At 53.2% G+C, this 22,226-nt stretch overlaps 1 protein-coding gene across 2 annotated transcripts in view; it reads left to right on the forward strand.

The window, feature by feature from the left end:
* DPP6 (dipeptidyl peptidase like 6) overlaps window positions 1-22,226 on the forward strand; it is a 772,268-nt gene that overhangs the window by 726,305 nt on the left and 23,737 nt on the right. For both annotated transcript variants that reach the window (XM_060021180.1, XM_060021181.1), the window contains exons 17-18: window positions 6,041-6,088; window positions 20,429-20,527. In XM_060021180.1, coding sequence (XP_059877163.1) covers window positions 6,041-6,088; window positions 20,429-20,527 — 147 coding nt within the window. The remainder of the gene's footprint in view (window positions 1-6,040; window positions 6,089-20,428; window positions 20,528-22,226) is intronic.

Raw genomic sequence — 22,226 nt, forward strand, 5'->3', positions numbered from 1 at the left:
TTGGGACCCAGAGAAGAAAAGTCGCTTGGCCGGAACCACAAAGCAGCTGGTGGCAGGGCTGGAACCAGAGCAGGGCTCCAGACCACATCCTTAGTCCCGGAGTCAGTGTGCAGATGTCACAACGGTACACCTTCTTCTGGTGACAGTCATCAAAGCCTGCTTTTGTGCATGGCTGTCTTCCTATACTAGACTCTGAGCTCCCTGATGGCAAATACTTTGTCTGCTTCTGCCTGTGTCCCCTGGACCTGGCACTGTGCCCTGCACGTGGTAGAATCTCAATGCATATTTGTTGAATAGAATTACATGCAAAGTAAGAAGAAACTATGAATAGGAGTTGTCAGAAGAATAGCTGTTAAGCACAGTGCTGTCAGGTTCTGACCATCCAGCAAACAAAAAGCATGATTTCCCGGATTTGGGCCGTGATAGTGTGTGCCCAGATGATGGGGAGGGAGTGACTTCCAGGCAGCAGTGACAAAAGGACAGAAGCTTCCTACTGTTCAAAACGACGCGTTTAATCAGTTAGTTGTTGGCTAGATGCACGTGAGATCGTTTGGAGGAAGAGGAAGAAAAGTAAAGAAAACCAATTTAAAACTTCGGTGGTGAAGCCCTTCCAAAGTCTCATTAGTAAAAGTATGCTTAATTGTTTAACATGAGTTTGGAGGGCTCCCCGTTAAATGTTGCAAGCTCCCTTAAATCGCGTGTGTGCTGTTCCTGTGTTCAGCACGTTTCTTCTCTTCTTACAGAAATCCTGGGTGACACTAACCCAGGTCTGGTCAAAGTATCACAAAGCCCAAATATTTCACTCTGAATTGGGAATCTCCTGCTTTTTCTTCATTTCTTATAAGAAAGTTTGTTTAGATTTTGGTGTTTTCCTAAATTATCTGCCAATTTTCAGGAGCCCAAACATCATAGAAGTCTCACAATGATGGGTGATCTGAAAATTCACGCAGAACAGTGGGTCGAGGCCACCTGGGCCAGAGGAACTCGTATGATGGCAGCTTGAGGGGGAGAACCCCGCTTCTGGACCACGACGGCTGTGAACCCAGGGGGCCCAGCTCCCAGAGGAGGGTCTGGATAACTGGATGGGATTAGGTTGTAATCAGTCGATTTAAATCATACATGGGGGCTGCTTTTTAACTTTGTGGCCTCTTTAAATATAGTTTTTATTTGTATTGTCTCTGTTTGCTATTCTAAAGAATATTCTGTCTTAAAATAACAGGGAATGTGGCACAGTTGTGATGTGGCTCTCAGAAAGAAAGCCACACACAATTCAGATCCTATAAGTGGAGACAGCTACCCTCGGTGGTTAGAGAAAAGCGGGCTGGGTGCTCAGTATCAGCAGGGAAACAATGACCTCAACTGTAAGACACAGGACATGGGAATGGTCTTAGGGGATCCTTCTTTAGCGGAATTTAACTTTGCTGCCTTGACACATGGTGGCCAAGTATATGCTTGGGAAGTCATCCTGCATGAGCTGTTAATCCATTCAGCAAACATTTTGTTCAGGGCACTGATTCCCAGATTCAGAACAGGCTCTGGGATGACTCAGATCCCCAGCCCAAGGATTCCTCTGTGTGTGTGTGTGTGTGCGCATGTGCGTGCGTGCGTGCACGCAGGAGCGATTACGTTTTTTGAAAGTACAATTCAGCATGACAGTTGCTACCATGGGTACTTACGACACTTTTTGAGGCACAGATTAGAAAGAACACAGGAGAAAAGTCTGCAGCAGCACGGTGACGATCTCATTCCTAAATAAGAGAAGAACGAGCAACAACGCGATTTAAGTGGACGGTGCACGGGAAAGGGGAGTTTGCAGTCACACACACACGAAATGCAGATGCCACACACACAAAGTTGTCCAGCTCCACTCAAAAGTCAAAAAAGGTAACTTAAAGCAATACCAAGATACAGTACTTGCGGATTAGAGCGGTGAAAAAGACAGCACATTTTTTAAAGTTATACCATAGACCCGCACCCACCCTCAATTAGAGGGCGAGGAAACAGTGTTCACTGGAGTCCAGGGTCTCTGCCTGGGGCGCTAATGCCCTTGTCCCCTGTCTGCCCTCTGGAACCACCCTCCCCTCGTGTGTGACCTGCGCCCCCCAACCCCGGAGAGGTTTTCCGGCTCCATTGGCAAAGGCACCGGAGCGGACATGAGCTATGGCCCAGGGTGTTTCAGGAGCTGCTGCGTTTCTGCAGCTCCCTTCTCATTTCCTTTGGCCACGAGCGCAGTACGTTCTAGATGAAGGCTACCCTTTCAGCCCAGATCGTGGAGGAGGACCAGCACGGCCACAGCTGACCATCTACCAGGATGTAACATTAGCAAGGAATAAACTTTCATTGTTTTAAAGCACTGAGACTTGGGGGTTTTGTGTTTGAAACCACAAGCTTATTTAGTGAAAACCAGCTATAAAACCTTTTTAACACAGCAATTGCAATGCCAGTAACTAGCTTAACCAACACAGTCTTCCCTGTGTGTGAAGATGCATGTTAGAGGGACTTCTGCAACAGTGTTTATGGCAATGAAAAAACAAAAGGAAGCCACCTAAATATCCATCCGTAGGGAGTGGACCAAAGAAATACGGTATATCCACGGAATGGAATACCATACATCTGCTAAAAACGAAGGTTTACAGATTGTGAAAATTATCTACATCATTGTATATTACAGTATTTACCATTCTGCAACTTGTTGTTTTCATGCAACGTGGTATTTTTCATACTTGCCCGTGTTGATAGGTGTCTGTCTACTCGTTTCACATGCCCTGCGATCTTCCACTGGGTGAACAGACAGACTGCATTTAAGTCATCCCCTCCCCTGCCCGTGGCTAGCTCGGCGCTTGTGGCTCAGACATAGCTGCTGTTGAGAACGGTCTACTGCGTGCTTGCCTCCTTGTGTCCGTGTGCAGGGCTCGCTCTGAGATGTGGTCCAGGGATGGGACTGTCTGGTGGTGTCAGGGATCTTCAGGTTTCACAGCCGTTGCTCAGTTGTTCTCCACAGTGGCTGTGTTTACTCTTCCTGTGGGCATTTGGCTTCATTCTCTTGCTATTGTCAGAGTGGATATTAAGACAATATAGAAGATGTTACGCTGAGGTATGCTATTTTATACTGTGTGTGGCATATATGTTATTGTGAACACATACCATGCGGCAAAAATATCTTTTAAATATGCAGAGAAATAATACATACTAACTCCAAGATAACAGTTACCTCTGGAAAGGGAGCAGACTGAGATTAGGGCAGGGCACACAGGTGACCTCAAAAATCTGTGTATTATGTTTTATTTTTCAAAAGTAAGGCAATATGGTATAACCTTAAGATCTGATAAAGCTGCATATTTACATGAAATGTTTTTTATATTTTTTATTTGTATGTTTAAAATAATTGCTTATGTGTAAATTTGACCACTTATATGCAGAGAAACATTTGAGGACATTTTAGAAACATTTAGGTTACTTCTGGAAAGTGGGGTGAGAAGGGTCTTTTACTTGTCACTTTATTCCTTTTTGTAGTTTTCGAATTTTTTTTAGAAACATACATCAAGTTTATGGATTTAAAAATAAGAAGGGACTAATCCAGGCTCAGCAACTTTCTTACTGTATGGCTGAGACAAAAAACACAGAGCTCTTGAAACCTGTGTTTTCTGTAAAATATGGTTAGAAGCACCTGCTTTGTAGAGCTGGTGTGAGGATTAGAAATTATTCATATACACACCTAGCAGAGTGCCTTTTACATAGTAGGCACTAAATAAATAATAATTGTTTACATTATTAATAAGAATGGAGGATGTGCTCTGTTTGCAAATTTACTCACCCTGAAATGTGCAGAGAAAAGAGATGCAGGTTCTTTATTTCTCAGTAACTGATCTGTTCTTCCACATGAGTGCCCCATGGGGAAATGGATCTTTGAGCCAGAAAACTTAGTTTGGCTCAATAATTTAAACCCACAGCCAGTGCTTAGATCCCCTTCAGTGAGTGCTGTCCCTTTAGGTTAAACGCACAGAGTCTCCCATCACTGCTCGCCCTCCCCGTCCCTGGGTCAAGGGTGCCAGGTTTAGCAAATAAAAACACAGGACACCCAGTAACACAAAATTTCAGGTAAACAACAAATGGATTTTTAGTAGTAAGTCCCAGTACTGCATGGGACATATTTATACCGAAGAATATATATTGTCTATCTGAAATTCAAATATAACTGGCTAAGCTGCATTCTGTTTGGGCAATCCTATCTATGGGTGAATGGGGGAGGGCCACATGGTCGGGGAGACGAGGCCTCGGACCCCCCGGACTTCGGATGTGCACTGGATAGTGTCTGGGCCCAGTCCCAGGTAGCAGACAGGCTTCAGGTCCACGGCTGCTGTGACCGCAGTCTGTCTCTCAGCTCAGCCAGGCCGGGGGTGCTCCCGGGCCGGACCAGCCCATCTTGCCTTTCCACGGTACCTCGGACTGCACTGCTTTTCTGCCACATTCTCTCGGGACACAGGACTAGGATGTCCCCTCAGCAGCCCCTGTGGGGTGGGCTCTGAGCCTCACTGTGGTGAGATCCATGGCCAGTACCCTGGCTCTCAACTCAGCCGCTTGTCACGTGGCCCCTTGGAAGCAGGCAGGAAGTTCTGATGATGATTCCCGGGAAGCTGCCCAAATAGTACGAATCCCCAGCTTAGGTGCAGCCACCCCTGGGAGTTCATAGCGTCCCAGAGACCCCAGCCTGAGGCAGAGGAAAAGCAGCCCCAGGGCCTACAGCTCCCAGAACACGTCCATCTTTCTCTGCACACCTGCCCTCCGCCAGCCTTCACTTCCTGTCTGTCTCCTTCCTCCCAAGTGCACCAGGGCCGAAGGGGCAGCCTCCCCTGCTCCGTCCTGTGTGTTCTGTGATCATTCATTCGGCACTCGCTCCACGAATATGTAATCGAGCCCCACCTATGTTCCAAACGGTATTCTAGATGCTGGAAATAATGGCAGTAAAAACAGACTTCCAGAATTTGTTCACATAAATTCTAGAGCTTGCATTCTAGGGCAGTTGAAAGGGCCAATGAACAAATACTGAAAATGCATACCAGAGGGTCCTGCCGTTAGGTACGGGCGGCGCCCTGTGAAGAACAGGCAGCAGGGGCAGGTGGAAGCTGGGCCGATGGTCGTGGAGGGGTCTCTTCCAGTAAGTGGTGGGAGGAGGCGTCTGAGCAGACACTTAATGAAGACAAAGACAAGCTGCGCCGGTGTCTGGGGACGGAGACTTCAGGCAGAGAGAACAGTAGGCCCGGTGGGAACAAGCTTGGTGTCCGTCACATCCCACGGGAAGGCCCGCCCCGGCCGCACAGAAGGAGCGCAGAGAAGGGGCAGAGATGAAGTTAGAAAAACCCACGCCTGCCTCTTAATACACCTTCAGAATAGCTGAAAAGTAATTTACAAAGCCTTTTTCTCTTTCTGGACCCTCCTTTTGCTAAAGAGAATAACAAAGTCGACCTAAGACTTGACCCACAGCTGGCCAGGCCCCCTTCTCACCCCAGGGCTGCAGCTTCAGGACAGCCTTGGAGCTGGAAGCTGCGAGCTACTTCATCAGGGAAAACTGAAACGCAGATGAACATTTGCAAAATTAGGCCGTTACACTAGTGAGTTTTTACCAAGCGTTACAGGAGAGCAGTGGAGGTGATGGCTTCCTCTGGGAGGGGCCAGCAAGGCAGCTTGGAAAGGTGACTTAGGACTGAGTCTGCAGTGATTGACCAGAACTCCATGAAGACAACGTGGAATTGGGTCTGGACAGTCAGGATGAGGTTATAAGGGTGTAGGTGTTTTATGTCCTTACGATAATCTAAAACACACACACTTTCCATTGGGTTCATTGTAATTGACGCGGACACAAAGCTAGGAAGACGTGCCTGTAACACCCAGGGCCCGGCCTCTGCCATCGTCCATGGCTGCTGACTCTTCCGCAGAGCTGGGCGCGCCAGAGCCCCTGGTGAGCACCTTGTAACAAAGGCTTGGTTCTCTTTTGTTCTCCACGAAACTCACGACCCCCTTTTTGTTTCTCTGCCCACTGCAGGTCCTGGGGTCCCCACGGTGACCGTGCACAACACGACAGATAAGAAAAGTAAGTGCTTTTGGTCTTTCCTTAACTCTTCCTGCGGCTCGGGAGGAAAGAAGCAGAAAAGCCTTATGAGATAATCTGCGCAGAGTTTCTTTTGGAGGCCAAGATGGCTCATGTCCTAGCGCTTCAGAAGGAAGCCCGCGGTCGCCAACACTGATTCGATGGGATGGAAGTGTAGGTGCGGGCCTCCCAGCCAGAAGGTCCCGCAGCTCCACCAGTGCCGAGGCCTGGAGGCCACCGCAGGGCGTGCCGGCCTTGCCTGCGACACTCTGGGCAAAGCCCCAGCCGCACGGATATGCGCGTCCAGCCCTGGGATCTGGAGCCGGGCCTGCCCAAGTCCTCCCCCTTCTGAGAATCTCCCCACAGGGCCGAGGAGCCACCTGTCTCCGTTGGCTCTGGGGGCATTTTCATGGCACACGGGGCACCTCACGTCCTTGCCACTGCAGGGACGGAACTTTCCAGAGAGTCTCGAGGACCCCACACATGTTGGGGGTGACGTGCACATGTATATTTATACGAAAAATTGGAACTGATGTGTGCAGTCCCAGGCAGACCGTCGGGAAAGCTGAGAAGTAGAGAACTTGACCTTTCTCGGCCTTCCTCTGCCCTAATCCACGAGGAATCCTAGGCCTTTACAGTCCCACCGCTCCTTCCCACGGTTGCCACCACCCAGGTGCCACCTTCCCTGCAGGACCCTGCTCAGCATTCTACCTTCATGCACGGAGTCAAACCTCGTAGCAGTTTTTGTAATTCCCTCAGGAAGCCACTGTGGCTCCTATCTCGATGGCAGGGTTACAGGCCCCAAGGAGAGCTGGTTAGGGGGAAAGTTCTGAAAAGGAGATCTCCAGCAGCATATTAATCACTGGGTAAAAATGGTTAAAGTGTTCAAACGTCGATAAAATAGATTTATTTAGAGACAGTGTTTAGAAAAAAATCCAAAATGATAATATTCTTAAAACTATCAAATAGAGCTTCCCTGGTGGCGCAGCGGTTGAGAGTCCGCCTGCCGATGCAGGGGACACGGGTTCGTACCCCAGTCCGGGAAGATCCCACATGCCGCGGAGCGGCTGGGCCCGTGAGCCATGGCCATTGAGCCTGTGCGTCCGGAGCCTGTGCTCCACAACAGGAGAGGCCACAACAGTGAGAGGCCCGCGTACCACACACACACACAAAAAACTATCAAATAATTATCAGGAATTCAGAATTAAAGATAATAATATAATCACAAGTACATAATTAAATCATTTAAATGGAAAGAAAAAAAAGCCAAAGAATGGATGTCAGAATGGATACAAAGCCCACTCAAAACACTTGCACGGCATCAGAGGGAGGCAGGCTGAGAGGGAGCTGCTTCTCCTCCTCAGAGAAGGGGTGAGTCTACAGGGGGAAGAGATGTGCCTGGCCCCAGCCACTTCTCCAGCATGGTCTACAGTGGAGGACCGTTCTAGGAGGCTGAGAGATTCGGGGGTCTGGCCACAGTCAAGTGATTGCACGACAGTGACTGCAGTACAGTGACTACATCACAATGACTACAGTGCAGTGACTGCAGTTCAGTGACTGCAGTACAGTAAGTGCAGTCCAGTGACTGCACCACAGTGACTACAGTACAATGACTACAAGACAGTGACTGCAGTCCAGTGACTGCAGTACAGTGACTGCATGACAGTGACTACAGTCCAGTGACTGCAGTACAGTGCACGACAGTGACTAAAATACAGTGACTGCACGACAGTGACTACAGTACAGTGACTGCATTACAGTGACTACAGTCCAGTGACTGCAGTCCAGTGACTGCACCACAGTGACTACAGTACAGTGACTGCAGTGCAGTGACTGCCCCACAGTGATATGAGAGGTCGCTACTGGGGAAGCTAAGGTTCGGGAGCACAGAACTCAATGCACTATTTTTGAAGCTTCCTGCGAATCCATAATTTAAAAAGTAGATGTAACTCTGCTTAAGAAAGCCATTCAGTTAGATACTTTTACTTCTTTGGAGGGTCCTATTATTTTTCTATCCAAGTCAATGGGTTAATACACTACCTTTTCAGAATGGATTTTGCTTTTAGTCATGTTCAGGCCTGGATGTGATGACACCATTAGGGGTCCTGAGGGTCAGGACCGTGAAAAGTCCCCAACGCCCCCCCTCCCTCCCCCCACCGCCTTGCCGTTCCCATGGTGCTGGGTAGTCACCATCGCTTTCCTAAGGCTCGGGTGTGAGCGGAAATGAAGCAGATTTGTATCTTAGAGATACGGAATGGCATCAACACAGCATTTTATTTATTCTATTTATAAAATATGTATGGGGGTGCAGTGCCTCTAAAAGAGAGTTCTGAGGTATTTTACTGATTCTACTCGGGAAGCCAAACGACCAGTTATTTTCATGTTTGGTTGACTAGCTGCATTAACCAGTCATCCCAACCACCATGGACAGGCTGGAGGCTGTGGGTCATCGTCCACATTCTATGGTGGCGCTCCTGACACAGCAGGTATTTCGAAGCATTTTACTGTTGCAGTTGAGCTGTCACTCTTGTGGCTGATTCCCAGAGGCAAAGAGAGAGGGCCCAGGGAATAAGAAAGAAAAAGCACTTTGCACACGGGGTGAGGTTGGCTCTGCAGTCGGTGTCCCATTCGTCTCTGAAATTTAACAGAGAACCTGGAGGTGACACCGTCGTGCTTCATCTCAGCCACGTGCTGCTTGATGGGACACTGGACAGCATTTACGTCCCGTGCTGATGTGTGGAATCTTTTCTGTCACCTTTGTTGTATAAGCCTGTGCATGTGGTTACATTTGAGCTCGGTTTTCCTGCAGCCTAATGCAAACTCAGGAGATGTTTCACTCTGACTTTCCCTGTTTCTGCGTTTATAGTTCTCGGTATAGCTCAGAATTGGTCAGACTTTTGACTTAAGCCACAAAATTAAGTTGGAAAAGGCATGATCTCAATGTGGCTGCTGCTGTGGTGCCCACCACCCAAGAGAATAGGGGTGTTTCGTTCAGTGTCTGATGTGTGTTCTGAGATGGCAGTTTGAGGGGCTCCAGAAAGACCCCCTGGAGTACCTACTTCTCCCCGCCCAGCAGGTGCCTGAAATACTCCTGTTGTGTATTCATTCCTGTGGGTGTGGACATCACACCTGCACAAAGGCTTCTTTTAAAATATAAAAATTTCTTAGATCGGGCTTCCCTGGTGGCGTAGTGGTTGGGAGTCCGCCTGCCGATGCGGGGGACGCAGGTTCGTGCCCCGGTCTGGGAGGATCCCACATGCCGCGGAGCGGCTGGGTCCGTGAGCCATGGCCACTGGGCCTGCGCGTCCGGAGTCTGTGCTCCGCAGCGGGAGGCGCCGCGGCGGTGGGAGGCCCGCGTACCACAAGAAGAAAACAAAATCTCTTAGATCATTTGGGATCACGTTTGGCTACGTGTAACAGAAAACTCAAGATAGCAGCTGCTGAAACTGGATGGAAGACATGTTGCTTTGTGATGCACAGTGGCATCGTGTCTGCATCCCGGGCTGCAAGACAGGAGGGCGGGTGAAGCACAGGGTGGTTCCTGTAACTGAGCGCCTCAGGCTGTCTCCCCACAGGGGCTGCCGACACTCTGCTTCCATCTAGAGGTCACAGCTTGGCCGCGTGTCCACCAGGCTGCCAAGGATGCTGGGAAATGTCTTTTATCTGGGCTCCCCGCACCTCAGATAAAGTCAGGATTTTGCTACTGAATGATCAGAGCTGCTGCAACAACCACCACCGAAATCTCAGCAGCTTCGTGTATGAGTTCCTAGGGCCACCATCACACGGTAGCACACGCTGGGGGCTTGAACAACAGAAATCTATTGCGTCGCCTTTCTGGAGGCTGCAAGTCCATGATCAAGGTGTCGGCAGGGTTGGTACCTTCTGAGGCTGAGGGAGACGCTGTCCAGGCCTCTCTCCCCGCTTCTGCTGGCTGCTCTCGGTCTTTGACATCCCGTGGCTTATGGAAACGTCGCCCCAGGCTCTTCATCTTCTCCCTGTGTGCATGTCTGTGTCCAAATCTGCCCTTTCTATAAAAGGACACCAGTGGGCTTCCCTGATGGCGCAGTGGTTGAGAATCTGCCTGCTAATGCAGGGGACACAGGTTCGAGCCCTGGTCTGGGAGGATCCTACATGCCGTGGAGCAATTAGGCCCGTGAGCCACAACTACTGAGCCTGCGCGTCTGGAGCCTGTGCTCCGCAACGAGAGGCCGCGATAGTGAGAGGTCCGCGCACTGCGATGAAGAGTGGCCCCCGCTTGCCACAACTAGAGAAAGCCCTCGCACAGAAACGAAGACCCAACACAGCAAAAATTAATTAATTAATTAATTAACTCCTACCCCCAACATCTTAAAAAAAAAAAAAAGGACACCAGTCGTATTGGATCAGGGCCCGCCCTATTGACTTCAATTTTGCTTGATTTCTCTGCAAAGACCCTGTTTCCAAATGAGGTCACCCTCACCAGTCCTGAGGGGGAGGACTTCAGCATCTTCTGTGGGGATGCAATTCCACCCAACACTCAGCAGAACGAGGGTTTCTGTTTCGCGCACACAAAATACAGGTTGCTCTCCTGGTAGGAACCCAGGGCTGCAGGCTCCTTCTGGGGTGTGGCCCCAGCATCTTCAAGGCTCTGCTTCTGGCCCTGGAGACAGGAAGAGCAAAAATGGGAAGGTTCTGTGATTTTTGTGTTGAGGCCTAGCGGTGGTGTGCGTCCTTTCCAGGCAGAACTCCTGCACGTGGGCCCACCTAGAAAAAGAGAAGCTGTGTGTCTGGGAAGGGGGAGAAACTGATGAGTTCGCAGTCAGTATCACAGGACGTAAAAAGGAGAGGGAATCTAGGAGGCCTGTCCCTGAAAGGAGTGACCTAGTGGGTAAGTATGGGCCATTCTTGGGTAGATTACTTTGGTCTGACCATGAAGGCCCTTTCCAGACAGGTGTGGTCAATGCCGGGGAGGCTCATAGAAGGGGGGTGACCCCACCAAGGAAGGTTCTCTGACTGTGGCTGTGAGCACCAGGGCCCAGCATGGAACCACAAGGACAGGGGGACCAAACGGCCGGGAGCGGGGCTGGTTGTAGAGGTGTTAAGACCTGACCCTACACTGGGAGAGCTTAGCATTGCTTAGGACATAAAAGACATAAAGATGAAGGACAGAAAATGTAATAATAAACACAAACATCTAGGAGAAACCATAAAGACTTACATGTTCATTAGTGCCTGGTTTGAGCAGTGGTTTGAGTTCTGGGTCTTCCTCAAACCCAGAGACAAGGTCCCGGAAGACCTGAAAAAAGAGCCCAGCTTTGATCTAAGGCTTCAGAGAAAATGGGTCACAGGGGCTTTCAAATTTGGTAGGGATTTGAGATTTAGGTTATTTCTGTGATTTTGTAAATTGTCTTCATTTTCCCCACACTCCTGTGGGAAGCAGAACTGGTTTCCGGAGACATCTCAGTGGAAAGTTGGCAGGTGATGCCGGAGAATAGGTTTCCTGTTGCCCTTCATGGCACCAGCCCCAAACGCAGAAACGCAGGGACGAAGGGTCGGCCGCTCGCGGGAGACCACACCGCTGCCTCCCTCCCCAGCAGGGTCTCCCCGGCCCCCTCCCCAGTTTCACCTAAGCCTGGCCCTCCGTCTGCGTTTGACTCTGACCTGTTCTCTTCGGGGGCCGCGTCCCCAGACTTGTGCTCCACGGCTCCTTCATCCCATATCTGTCTTCAGCTGCAGCCCACCGCCTGCTGTCCCGACCCTGCCAGGTAGGCTCCTGACTCCCCCCCAGGCACACCTGGCAGGTGCATTCAGACAGCTTTGATGCCCTAGCAAGTGTCTGGTAATTGAGTGTTTCCCAGACTTGAATAATAAGCAGACCCTATATAAAGGGGAGAAAGTAAGACTTCTGATACTATGTCTGCGGACCCCAATTTAAGAACTCGGCTTAAACTAACGTCTTATTTCCTAAGAAATGCATTTCAATCCTAAACAGGTGCGGCAAAAGAGAGGTTTTATATTTTTAATCAGCAAAAGAATTGAACTTTTGCTTATCATTCAAATGACCCAAAACAATTAATTCTCAGGTAACAAGTGGTCTTCTGTCGGAATGGTGGGCAGGACACATGACAAGGGATGGTTTACTTGTTGACGATACCAGGAGCTGTGAGATGCTGCACACCCCGTGGCTCGTGGCAGAATAGAAGGGAAACCTGTTCTGTGCTGGGAGTCAGAGACTTCAGAGTGAAGACAGTGTTGACGGCGAGTCCAGCCTCTTTCTTTTAAAGACTGGAGCTCAGAGACCGCGAGAGATGCAGTGTCCGCTCCACTCCTCACGGCTCTCGGGGTGCGTCCTGTACTTACTCCCTGTTGACTGTGTTCTGCAAAGATTGTGCACGTTGGTCCTGCCTGGTTGTCGGAGCTCAGCTGAGCATCCCTCCTGGCTGCCCCCGTCTGGGAATAACCCGTAATCACCACCCCTGTGTGTGTAGTAGATGCCAGACCCAAGGCCTGGATCTCACCTGTCACCCCACGTCCAAGGGCTCCATCCCCACGGTTCCCGTCGGATGGTGCGTGACAGAGCGCGTTTACCCACGTCCCCTTGCTCCCTCCCTCTCCTGACCCCGTGAGGAAGACCTCACAGGCAGCATAGGCTCTGCTCCCCAGAAAAGACAGCCCAGGTTCAAGCTGCAAGAATACTGACAGCTACGACTGTTTCTTCTGGAATTCTTACTGTTCAAGAGTAAATACTCTCAATAAGAGGAGAAAGTGAGAAGAAATTTTTAAAAAGAGAGAAAGAGGAAGGAAGGGAGGGAGGAAAGGAGAACAGCAAAACGTCGCAAAGTTAACCTACAAGTGGGCTCAGGTTTTTAAAAAGACTTTTCAAATGTTTAGTTTCTTCCGTTCCCTCTGTCCGCCCATGAGTGGCATATGCCCACCAGGTGCCAGTCGCAGGGGTGGGACAGGAAGGCCGTGTGACTCGCACATGGTGACTAGGGCAGGACCCCGTGCCTCGGCCCCCGCCCTGCGCCGTTCCCTGTGCTGTGCCGGAAGCTGACACCACAGGAGAGGCCTGGGGCCGCCTGGAAAATAAGAATTAAAGGCTGCAGGTCCCGATAGCGTGTCAAACCCAGAGTCCAGCCCACGGGCCTTGGCGGCGGGGAGTCAGCCGGGGATTCTTCTGTGTGTTTACCTTCTGGTGTGTCTGGCGTCGGCTCCGGAGCCTCCTCCCATCTCATCTCCAGCTGCGCCACCACAGAACACAGTGCCCTCAGGTTTTGGTTTGTCTGTCGAACTGGGTGGGCCCCTCTCGGGTGAGGGGCGGAGCCGGTGCCCCCAGACCCTGGGCCCGTCCGAGCCTTGGGGCTCCTCTGCTGGGCTCGGATCCACGTGCGTCACGTGCAGGACCACACGGCTCACTGAGCAGCCCTCGGGCCTCAGGTGCGTTTCACATGGGCTGTGCTCTTCGGGGCTGAAAAGGCCGTGGAAACGCTCCAGGAGCATCACAGAGGCAAGCGGTGGGCTCTCCATCCCCCCGGCTGGCCCTGCCTGCAAGAGCTGTCCTGTGAGTCTCGGGCTCCGAGAGGCCACGCCGTGTGCCTGTGCTCCCGAGGCTGCGTCGTGAGCATCTCCTGGAAACAGGACCTGGAGAAAGGCTGGAGGCCTCAAGAGTGGTGGTGACAGCGACCGCGACCTCAGGCAGGTTACAGAGCTGGCTTGGGGCCAGCACTGCTGCGGACACTCTGTGTGTTTCCACTCGTCCCACCCCACCCCAGCCCATGAGGCAGGAGCTCTCACTACCCCCGTTATTCATGAGGAAAACCGAGGGCAAGGAGTGCGCCTGAAGTGGCCCCAGCTGGAAAGCACTGGGGCACAGCCCGTCCCTCCCCTCGGAGCGCCGAGCAGCTCAGCCTGCGGCCAGCGCGGCCGGGGGCTACTCAGGCCTAGTGGCTCCATCCTGCGCCTGCCCTGAGCCGGGCCAAGGATCCTTTGCTCTGGGATGAACCCCGCTCAGCCCCGGTGTGCAGCCTCGGGGAGGATTCTGGGGTCGGCAGGACCGAGCCCTTGAACTGCACCCCGAATGCTTAATCCCCGTCAGCACCGCATCCACCCCTTTTATTTAACATAACCAAGTAACCGCCTAATACCGAGGACCAGCCTGCCTGAGGCTTCCCGGGCAGCACTGAGCGCGAGCCTCACAGCACGTTACCTGAGATCACGTGGCCACGACCAGGCCAGACCCTGGTTCATGTGACCCTACGCACAACGTCCCACACCCGGGCCCCAGGAGCCCAAGGCCTTTGCTTTGCTGTCACCTGAGAGATGTGCTCACAACCGCAGCATCCCTGATCACTGCTCCAGAGGCAACCCCGGTTGAATCTGACGCAGCGCTGAGTCCCTGATGGTGTTTGGGCCCGGCAAGCAGAGTACAGAGCTACCTCAAGTCGGGAGGGCAGGTCCCAGCGGCGTGCGGACCGGAGGCAGGACGTGAGGCCACCTGCCCGCAGCCCAGTGGCCCAGGTGATCGGGCTCTTGGGGAGGTGGCCTTTGGGCAAACTGTGGAAAGCCTGGACGTCCAGCTGTGTATGGCCCACGTGGTGGGACAGTGACAGGCAAACAGAAGCCGGGGGAACACAGCTCGGCAGGCGGCAGACGGGCCCCGAAGGTCCGGTCAGGGTCGGACGGCAGCGATCGTTCCCTGGATCCCAACCCTGCTCTGAAATTCGAAATTACTGTTTCGGAAGTCTTTGTCTTTCCTCCTCCTCTGCTCCCGACCCCAGAGCCACCCGGGGAATATTGGACTTCTTTCCCTTTAGAAAATCTTATCTGCAGACAGAGCCTGCGGTGTCACAGATGTGACTCTGAATTATTTAGAAGCTGTTTCCTTAAGAACGTAATTATGGTCGGGACCAGAGCACACTCCTCAGGTGCTGGCGTAGGGGTGTGAGCTCGGCGTGCAGACACAATTCAGGTGCAGAGGCCTGCGAGCACCACACGCCTCCCTGCCCGGCACAGCCCGCGGGACAGAGTGCCGCAGGCGGTTTCAGCGTGGTCTGTGTCCCGGCAGCGCCCGCAATGTCGTGGCAGCTGCTCACAGACCCCAAGTTACCGGGGCGCCTGGTGTGCCTCCTTCACCAGAACTCCTAGACAGGGCCTCTCCTTCCCACTCCCTTCGGTCGGGTTTTTACACAGAAGCAAAACCAACTCGCACGGCCGGCTGGCATCATAGGCGTTCTTTGAGATTGTCCCAGACACAGGCTGTTTGGTGTCTGTCCCCTTTCTCACTCGGTTCTCTCTGCCTGGGAGACCCCCCTGCCATCTTCCTCCGAGGGCCCACCCAGGGGATGTCACCTGTGCTGTCAGGCACGTGGCGAGCAGGTAGGATGGGGGGATACCAGGAGGTGCCAGCCAGTGTGTGCCCGTCTCGGTCAAGGCCTCCGCTGTGTCTGGAAAGTCCTCCGGGTCCGCAGCTACCCCCCGCCACACACACACTGGCAGCCCTTCTGGAGGGACAGGTGACGATCGGGTTTACAGACGGCTCGCTCTAGGCCAAAACACGGCAGGTTTGGGGGCGAGCTGGTGTTTGGCTGACAGAGTGCGGAGCGAGCAAAGCACATGGCGCCTTCTGCCCCTCAGGGCACCTGCCTCGGCGTCCCTGGGACGCTGGAGGGCCGGCAGGTCCACGGCTCTGTGCCCTTTCCTGAGTTGGGATGTAGTTGATGGGATGGGAGCCACGCACGGCCCCTCTCACCAAGCCCACCCGCCTGCCGGCACGGTGCCCACACCACGAATGCACTTACATCACCCTGCTTCCAGGTTGCTTAGAATCTGGCTGGAGAGAAAGAGAGACACGGCAAAGAGAACAATTACCACCCAAACTGTGTGGCTTAACAACTGGACGTTGGGAGCTGGAGAACACAGTCTCCAGGTGAGATGGGGGTCTGGAGGGCGTCCGTGCCAGCCTCAGGCCGGGGTCCAGTCTGAGCCGTGCAGCCCCGGGGTGGGCAGGCCGCGTCTGCGATGCTGCAGCCACCGAGCAGGGAGGACGGGGCCCTGATGCTGCCAGGACAGGTGCACAAAAGGAAGCTGTCCGAAACACGCCGGGAAGGGCCCGGAAAAACCCGGCGGGCGGCCAGACTCGAGTAGTCTGCAATCTGCATGCAGTCCCCGCTCTCCCACTCCCCTCAGAAACACGAGAGGGGGGCGGGCGGCTCTTCTCTCCTCTGGCTCGGCTGCTCATTGGCTTCCAGTTGATTCTGGTCATTCGTGTCCCCAAATCCGGCCAAGTGGCAATTCCTCCAAGGCCCAGAGCCAGCAGAGTCTCAGAACGGCCGCGGTCACCACCGCTCGGCGTCTGCCCGCTGGGGCACAGCCGGGGAGCAGCCGTCATCAGCTGCCCTGGTTCTTGCAGGCTCCACGTGCCCAGATCTGATAAGAGCTGATTCCACCAAACATGAGAGGGGCTCACATCTGATTGAGGGGTGGCCGTTTGCATGCTTCAGACTGCAGGTCCCCACGGCCCTGGTGTCAAAAGAAGAACCCTTCGGGAAGAGGCCGGTCTTTTCTTATTTCCTCTGCCGTGCTTCTGCCGTCTCTGAATGCAATTATGGGAACAAATAAAATGGCTTAACTCAGCTCCCCTGTGGGACAGCCAGCTCTCTGCTGATAAAACCAGTTGTGTGGGCAATCATTAAATGAGAAATCTAATATTTAACTAAATTTAATAGTCTGTTGCTTTGGCGCCTTTCTGTGAAGGGTGGCATTTCAGTACAGAGGGACTAGCTAGTCCTGCGGAGGCCGTGTGTGCTTAGGATGACCGTGTGCGGTCAGGACGACCGTGTGCGGTTAGAACGCCGTGGTGTTAGGACAACCGTGTGTGGTTAGGTCAACCGTGTGTGGTTAGGACAACCGTGTGCGGTTAGAACGCCGTGTGTGGTTAGAACGCCGTGTGCGGTTAGGACGACCGTGTGCGGTTAGAACGCCATGTGTGGTTAGGATGCCGTGTGCGGTTAGGATGCCGTGTGCGGTTAGAACACCGTGTGCGGTTAGGACGCCGTGTGCGGTTAGGACAACTGTGTGCGGTTAGAACGCCGTGTGCGGTTAGGACGACTGTGTGCAGTTAGAACGCCGTGTGCGGTTAGGACGACCGTGTGCGGTTAGGACGCCATGTGCGGTTAGGACAACCATGTGCGGTTAGGACAGCCGTGTGCGGTTAGGACGCCGTGTGCGGTTAGGACGACCGTGTGCGGTTAGAACGCCCGTGTGCGGTTAGGACAATCATGTGCGGTTAGGACGACCGTGTGCGGTTAGAACGCCCGTGTGCGGTTAGGACAACCATGTGCGGTTAGGACAGCCGTGTGCGGTTAGGACGCCGTGTGCGGTTAGGACGACCGTGTGCGGTTAGGACGCCGTGTGCGGTTAGGACGACCGTGTGCGGTTAGGACGCCGTGTGCGGTTAGGACGACCGTGTGCGGTTAGGACGACCGTGTGCGGTTAGAACGCCGTGGGCTCCCGCACGAAGCCGCGGCTCCCGGATCCAGGGACAGGGAACGCAGCGCTTCGCTGGCAAGTCTGTGTTCTCGTTAACTCCACGCAAGCCGAGCTTGTAGGCTGCAAAGCAGCACGTCAAGCCTGAGCCCGAAGCTTCTCCTTCAGGCTCATCTGGTGTCAGAAATATCCAATCCCGATGCAGACACGCGGAGAGAAGGTTATAGCAGACCTTGAGAGGCTGCGCCAGGTCTCTTCGTTGTGAAGTTTGATCATCCAGGTCGGCCCCCGCTGGAGCCTTGTCCATCCCCCAGAAGCAGAAGCTCAGTGCTGCTTCTCTGATAGCAAAGGACTCAGCCTTGCTCCTGACCCTGAAGACATTCTTCCTGGGCTCCTGACGACTCCCTCATCCTCACGAGTGTCCGTTTCTCTGGTCTGACCCACATTCGCACACCCCGAGTCCCTCACCTGTCTCCACCGGGGCTTATCTCATAGGCAGGCAGAGAGGTCCAGGTTGCGGTCCAGAGGGCTGAGGCTTCCAGAAGACCCTGTAAGGTCTGTGCTCCAGCTCCTACGCTAAGCTTGGGTTTGGGTTGCCTCAATGCACTTCCTCAATTCCCAGAATTAACTAAATACTAACTTGGGTGTACCATTAGTCCTTCAAGCACCGTCAACTCTTCAATCAATTGAATAAAAATGTGCTTCGGTTTGGGGGGTTTTTTTGCTTTGTGCGGGAAGCAGTGGTTAATAGGCCTCAATCGCTTCGCTCTTACCGCTAAGAGGTCTGAGCGCCAGGAACCTCTGAGAGCCTTCGGGCTTTCTGAAACACCGAGGAGGACCTCTCAGTCCTTTCCATGTGGGAAAAGGAAGAAAGACTTGGGTCGAAACCCAAACTCGGCTACTGTGAAGATGCATCATTTCCAGAATATGAATCAGATTTCCACAAACAGCTTTATGTATTCATGTTCCTGGAAACTAGTGTGTTTTGTCCCTGGGATGGGACTGAACACTGATGCCTTGGGTGGGATAGGGTCAACCAGGCAGATGACCATATCTCCTAGAGTTGGTGTTAAGCGCACCTGGAGAGGGTGTACCTGAGGTGTACCTGGAGAGGGGTACCTGAGGTGAAGGGTCAGGGCTTCTCTTTGAGGAGGTGATGTTTGACTTGATGGAGGGGGAAGAGCCAGCAACATAGGACAGCAAGTGCAAAGGCCCTGAGGCAGCAAAGAACTTGAAGAATGCTATTCTTTTTCATTATCTTGTGGAGCTCCCTTCTAATCTTCCTGCCCTATAAGTGTGGATAGAACATGGGGAATAGATAGTTGATATCTCCTAAACCAACTCCTCTCAACAGACTGTGTATGCCTGGGCTGCTGTGTTAAAGGGCCGAGGGCATTTGGACTCAGGGAATGAGTGCCCTCTCTGCTCTGTTAGGAGTTTGGGCAGGCTGTAGGGCAGGCACACCATGCCAGCGTCGGGCATCCCCTCCCAAACTTGCATGTGTGACCACAAGGTCGAGGGTTCCTTCTGGCTTTCCACAAGGACAGCATTTCTTGCGTGCTATTTGGCGGGGGTCCCACTTCAGATTTCTTTGTAACCTTACCTGTTTGAGTGTTAGTTTCACCATTTCTCCCCTCACCTTTTCACCGAAGCTGAGTATCCAAATACGTGCTTAACAAACTTGAAAAACATCTTCTGTTTTGTTTCTTTGCTTGTCACCAGCCCTGGGAACTTTGAGCTGCCTCTGCCCCCATAGAAGTTCTTCTGTTTTGTTTCTGTGCTTGTCACCGGCCCTGGGAACTTTGAGCTGCCTCTGCCCCGCAGAAGTTTGCTTATCATGCTCAGAGGCCATCCTCATGGCTCCACAGAAAAGACACTCATTGCTGGAGGTCTTGGTCCTGAGCAATGACCCACCTGCCCCGCCTGTGTGGAGTGGACGCCCGCGTCCGTGCAGGGCCCGCTGTCCTCAAAGGCACTTATCATGGAGGATGCTTGTGAGATTAGCTTGTTCTTTAAAATGTTCACAAATGTTTCAAAGTGACTTGTCGAGCCCCTTAAAGATAAAACTTCCTCAAATGAACCACAAGTTGTCCCCAGGTAGGACTGAGGTGAGAGGGGAGAAAAGAAGTGGGGTGGGTTCTGTTACGTGTCAGATGGAGGAAGTCTGACACGTAACAGGAGGGCCACGTCCACAGGGGATCAGTGAAGAGGGCTGATGGGGGTAGAGGGTCACAGCCAAGGCCTTTTGAGCTGTTACAACCTAAGGGTCACAGAGCTGGTGTGTCTACGGTGCGGGTCAGACTCCAAGAGAGATGGGCCAGTCCCCCTGCACTGCGGCTCACGTGGCTTCACTAACTGCTCGAGTGCCTGTCCAGACCAAGGTCCCCAAAGCCAGACCCCCTATGACTAAGGCAAGAAACCCGAGCCCAACCACTTTTCCTGGAAAACGTAATAACGGTCACGCTCCAACTTCTACTCTCCTTTCTGTAGTGGTATTGAGGCCACTACATTTGTAAAACCGCTTGTCCTGACAGGCACGATGTCGGTCTCCCAAAACCAGCAGTCTTGAGACCAAGCACACCTAAAGCAACATGTGTGTGTGGGAGAGGGAGAAACGCCGTGGGGAGTGAGGATCGCGGGGGGGCAGGGGCGCTGGACACAGTGGAAGAACCTGCCGTCAGCCTGGAGCCCCTGCCCTGAGCTCGGCTCTCCCCTCGTGCTGGGACCTGAGCGCATGATCTAATGTGTGCAGCTCTGGTTCCAGCCGTGGAACAGTGGCCCTCCTCTGACGCAGGAGCTAGCGACAGGAGGCGCGTGAAGACTCACGGCGTCAAGAAGAGGTTACTGAATCTGAGTGTGTCATATTTTTCTCTCTTTCAGAAATTTTCGACCTAGAAACAAATGAACACGTACAGAAAGCCGTAAACGATCGGCAGATGCCTAAAGTAGAATACAGGAAAATCGAGATTGACGATTACAGTAAGTGCTACGTTTGCTCCTTTAAACGGGAGAACCGCATCTGCTCTGAAACAGCCTGACCATGACTGCCGGGTGGGGGGTTGTGGGGGAGCACGGGCTAGAACTGCATCCTCAGCAGCGAGGGGGACCGGGGGCCAGGGGAAGCTCGCGCTGAGCTGACTGCGCTCACAGCCACATGCTCGCTCTGTGACACAAAGACAGGAGCACGTGGTTTCTGTCCTCGAGAGGCTGACGGTTTCGACAAGACCCCAGACGGAAACCCGCTCCTTGTTGGGGCGGAACCGGTCATGATACCATCCAGGAAAGCGTGTCCCCTGGAAGCTCCCCTTCTGTGCCGTTGACGTTCTCGGTGCTTCATCATCTGACGTCTAAACGTTGCTCGTGGGCTGAGAGGCGTCCTGGAAGCTGGAGAAACAGCGTGAGGGGTTGGTGGTCGGTGCGGCCCGCGGCCATCCAGCGCTCTGCCTTGGCTTGCGTCCTTCTCCCTCTTGAACTGTCCGTTCAGCCATTCGATAAGCTTTTACGAGCACGTGCCCTGCAGCAGGCACCCCTAGGCCCCGAGGACCCCAGAGCACTGGCTGGAATGGGACTTGCATCTCCTGGAGGGAAGCAGGGTTCTCATAGTCTCCTCGCCTCTGCAGACAGTCCCCCATCAGCCCAGCCCGGAGCTTTGCCACCCAGCGGGCGTCTGCCCTTGGGGACCGCAAGTGCACAATGCTCCGAACTCATCTCACCGTCCTTCCCCCAGCCCTGTGTCCCCCTCCACGCGCTCCTCCTTTCGAGGGTGACGCCCTTCGGTTGTGCTGACTGGTTTCAGATAACTTAGATTTCAAACCTTGAAGTCATCTTTGAGTCATCCATTCAGGTACCACCTGCCCCTCATCTCTGAGGTTGGTGAATAGACTTCGTCTCCTGAGCTAACTTAGAAGGTCGCCAGGGATCAATGGAAAAGAGTGCGGAGATTGACTAGTGATGCCTGAACTGCAGGCCTGGGCCGGGGGAGCAGGTGGTAGCCCGAGCCTGTGTCTGCCGCCCCAGCCCATGTCTGGAAGCTCCTTGTCTGCCCTGCCCCTTCAGTGGGACAGCGGCTTGTCGCTAGGGCTGGTGGGCCCTGGAGTATCACTCCGCACCCCTTGTTAGATTGGACCCAGCCACCTGACAGACCGTGAGCCCCTAAGGGCAGGAACCAAGGCTCAGCTTGTGGAACGAAATCAAATCCACCCAGACAGTGCATCCCGTAAAGCTGCGTCCTTCAGAGCAGAAAGGAATGGCCCAGGAGCTCAGGGGAGAGCGTGAGAAGGGACTGGGGTCCCGTGAAGGTTCCCAGCAAGGTGGGGCTTGAAGGGGTCCCTGGAGTCGCTTTCGGTTGGTGGAGAAGAGGGGAGAAGGAGGGAGACACATCAGCATGGTCGGTCGTGGGTGGGTCGGGAGGCTGGTGGAATTCCAGCCGCGGGGTTGTCCCAGGTGGCAGCCGACACGGGGGCCCTCACCCTCCAGCACCTTCATCCTTGTCCTATCGTTGGGCCACACGGAATCACACTATATGGGAACCTTTCTAAACATCGCTAGAGATACAGGTAGGGAGAGAGATTCACCTGCGACAGTCAGAAAAGTCGGAAAATAGGATGTGTTTCAACCCGTCTCCCCCAGGCCCACAGGTGCAGAGGCCTTTCTCTTACAATGGCCCGTGTGCACTCGC

The sequence above is a fragment of the Delphinus delphis genome, chromosome 9 (assembly GCF_949987515.2).
Source record: "Delphinus delphis chromosome 9, mDelDel1.2, whole genome shotgun sequence".
Classification (NCBI taxonomy): domain Eukaryota; kingdom Metazoa; phylum Chordata; class Mammalia; order Artiodactyla; family Delphinidae; genus Delphinus; species Delphinus delphis.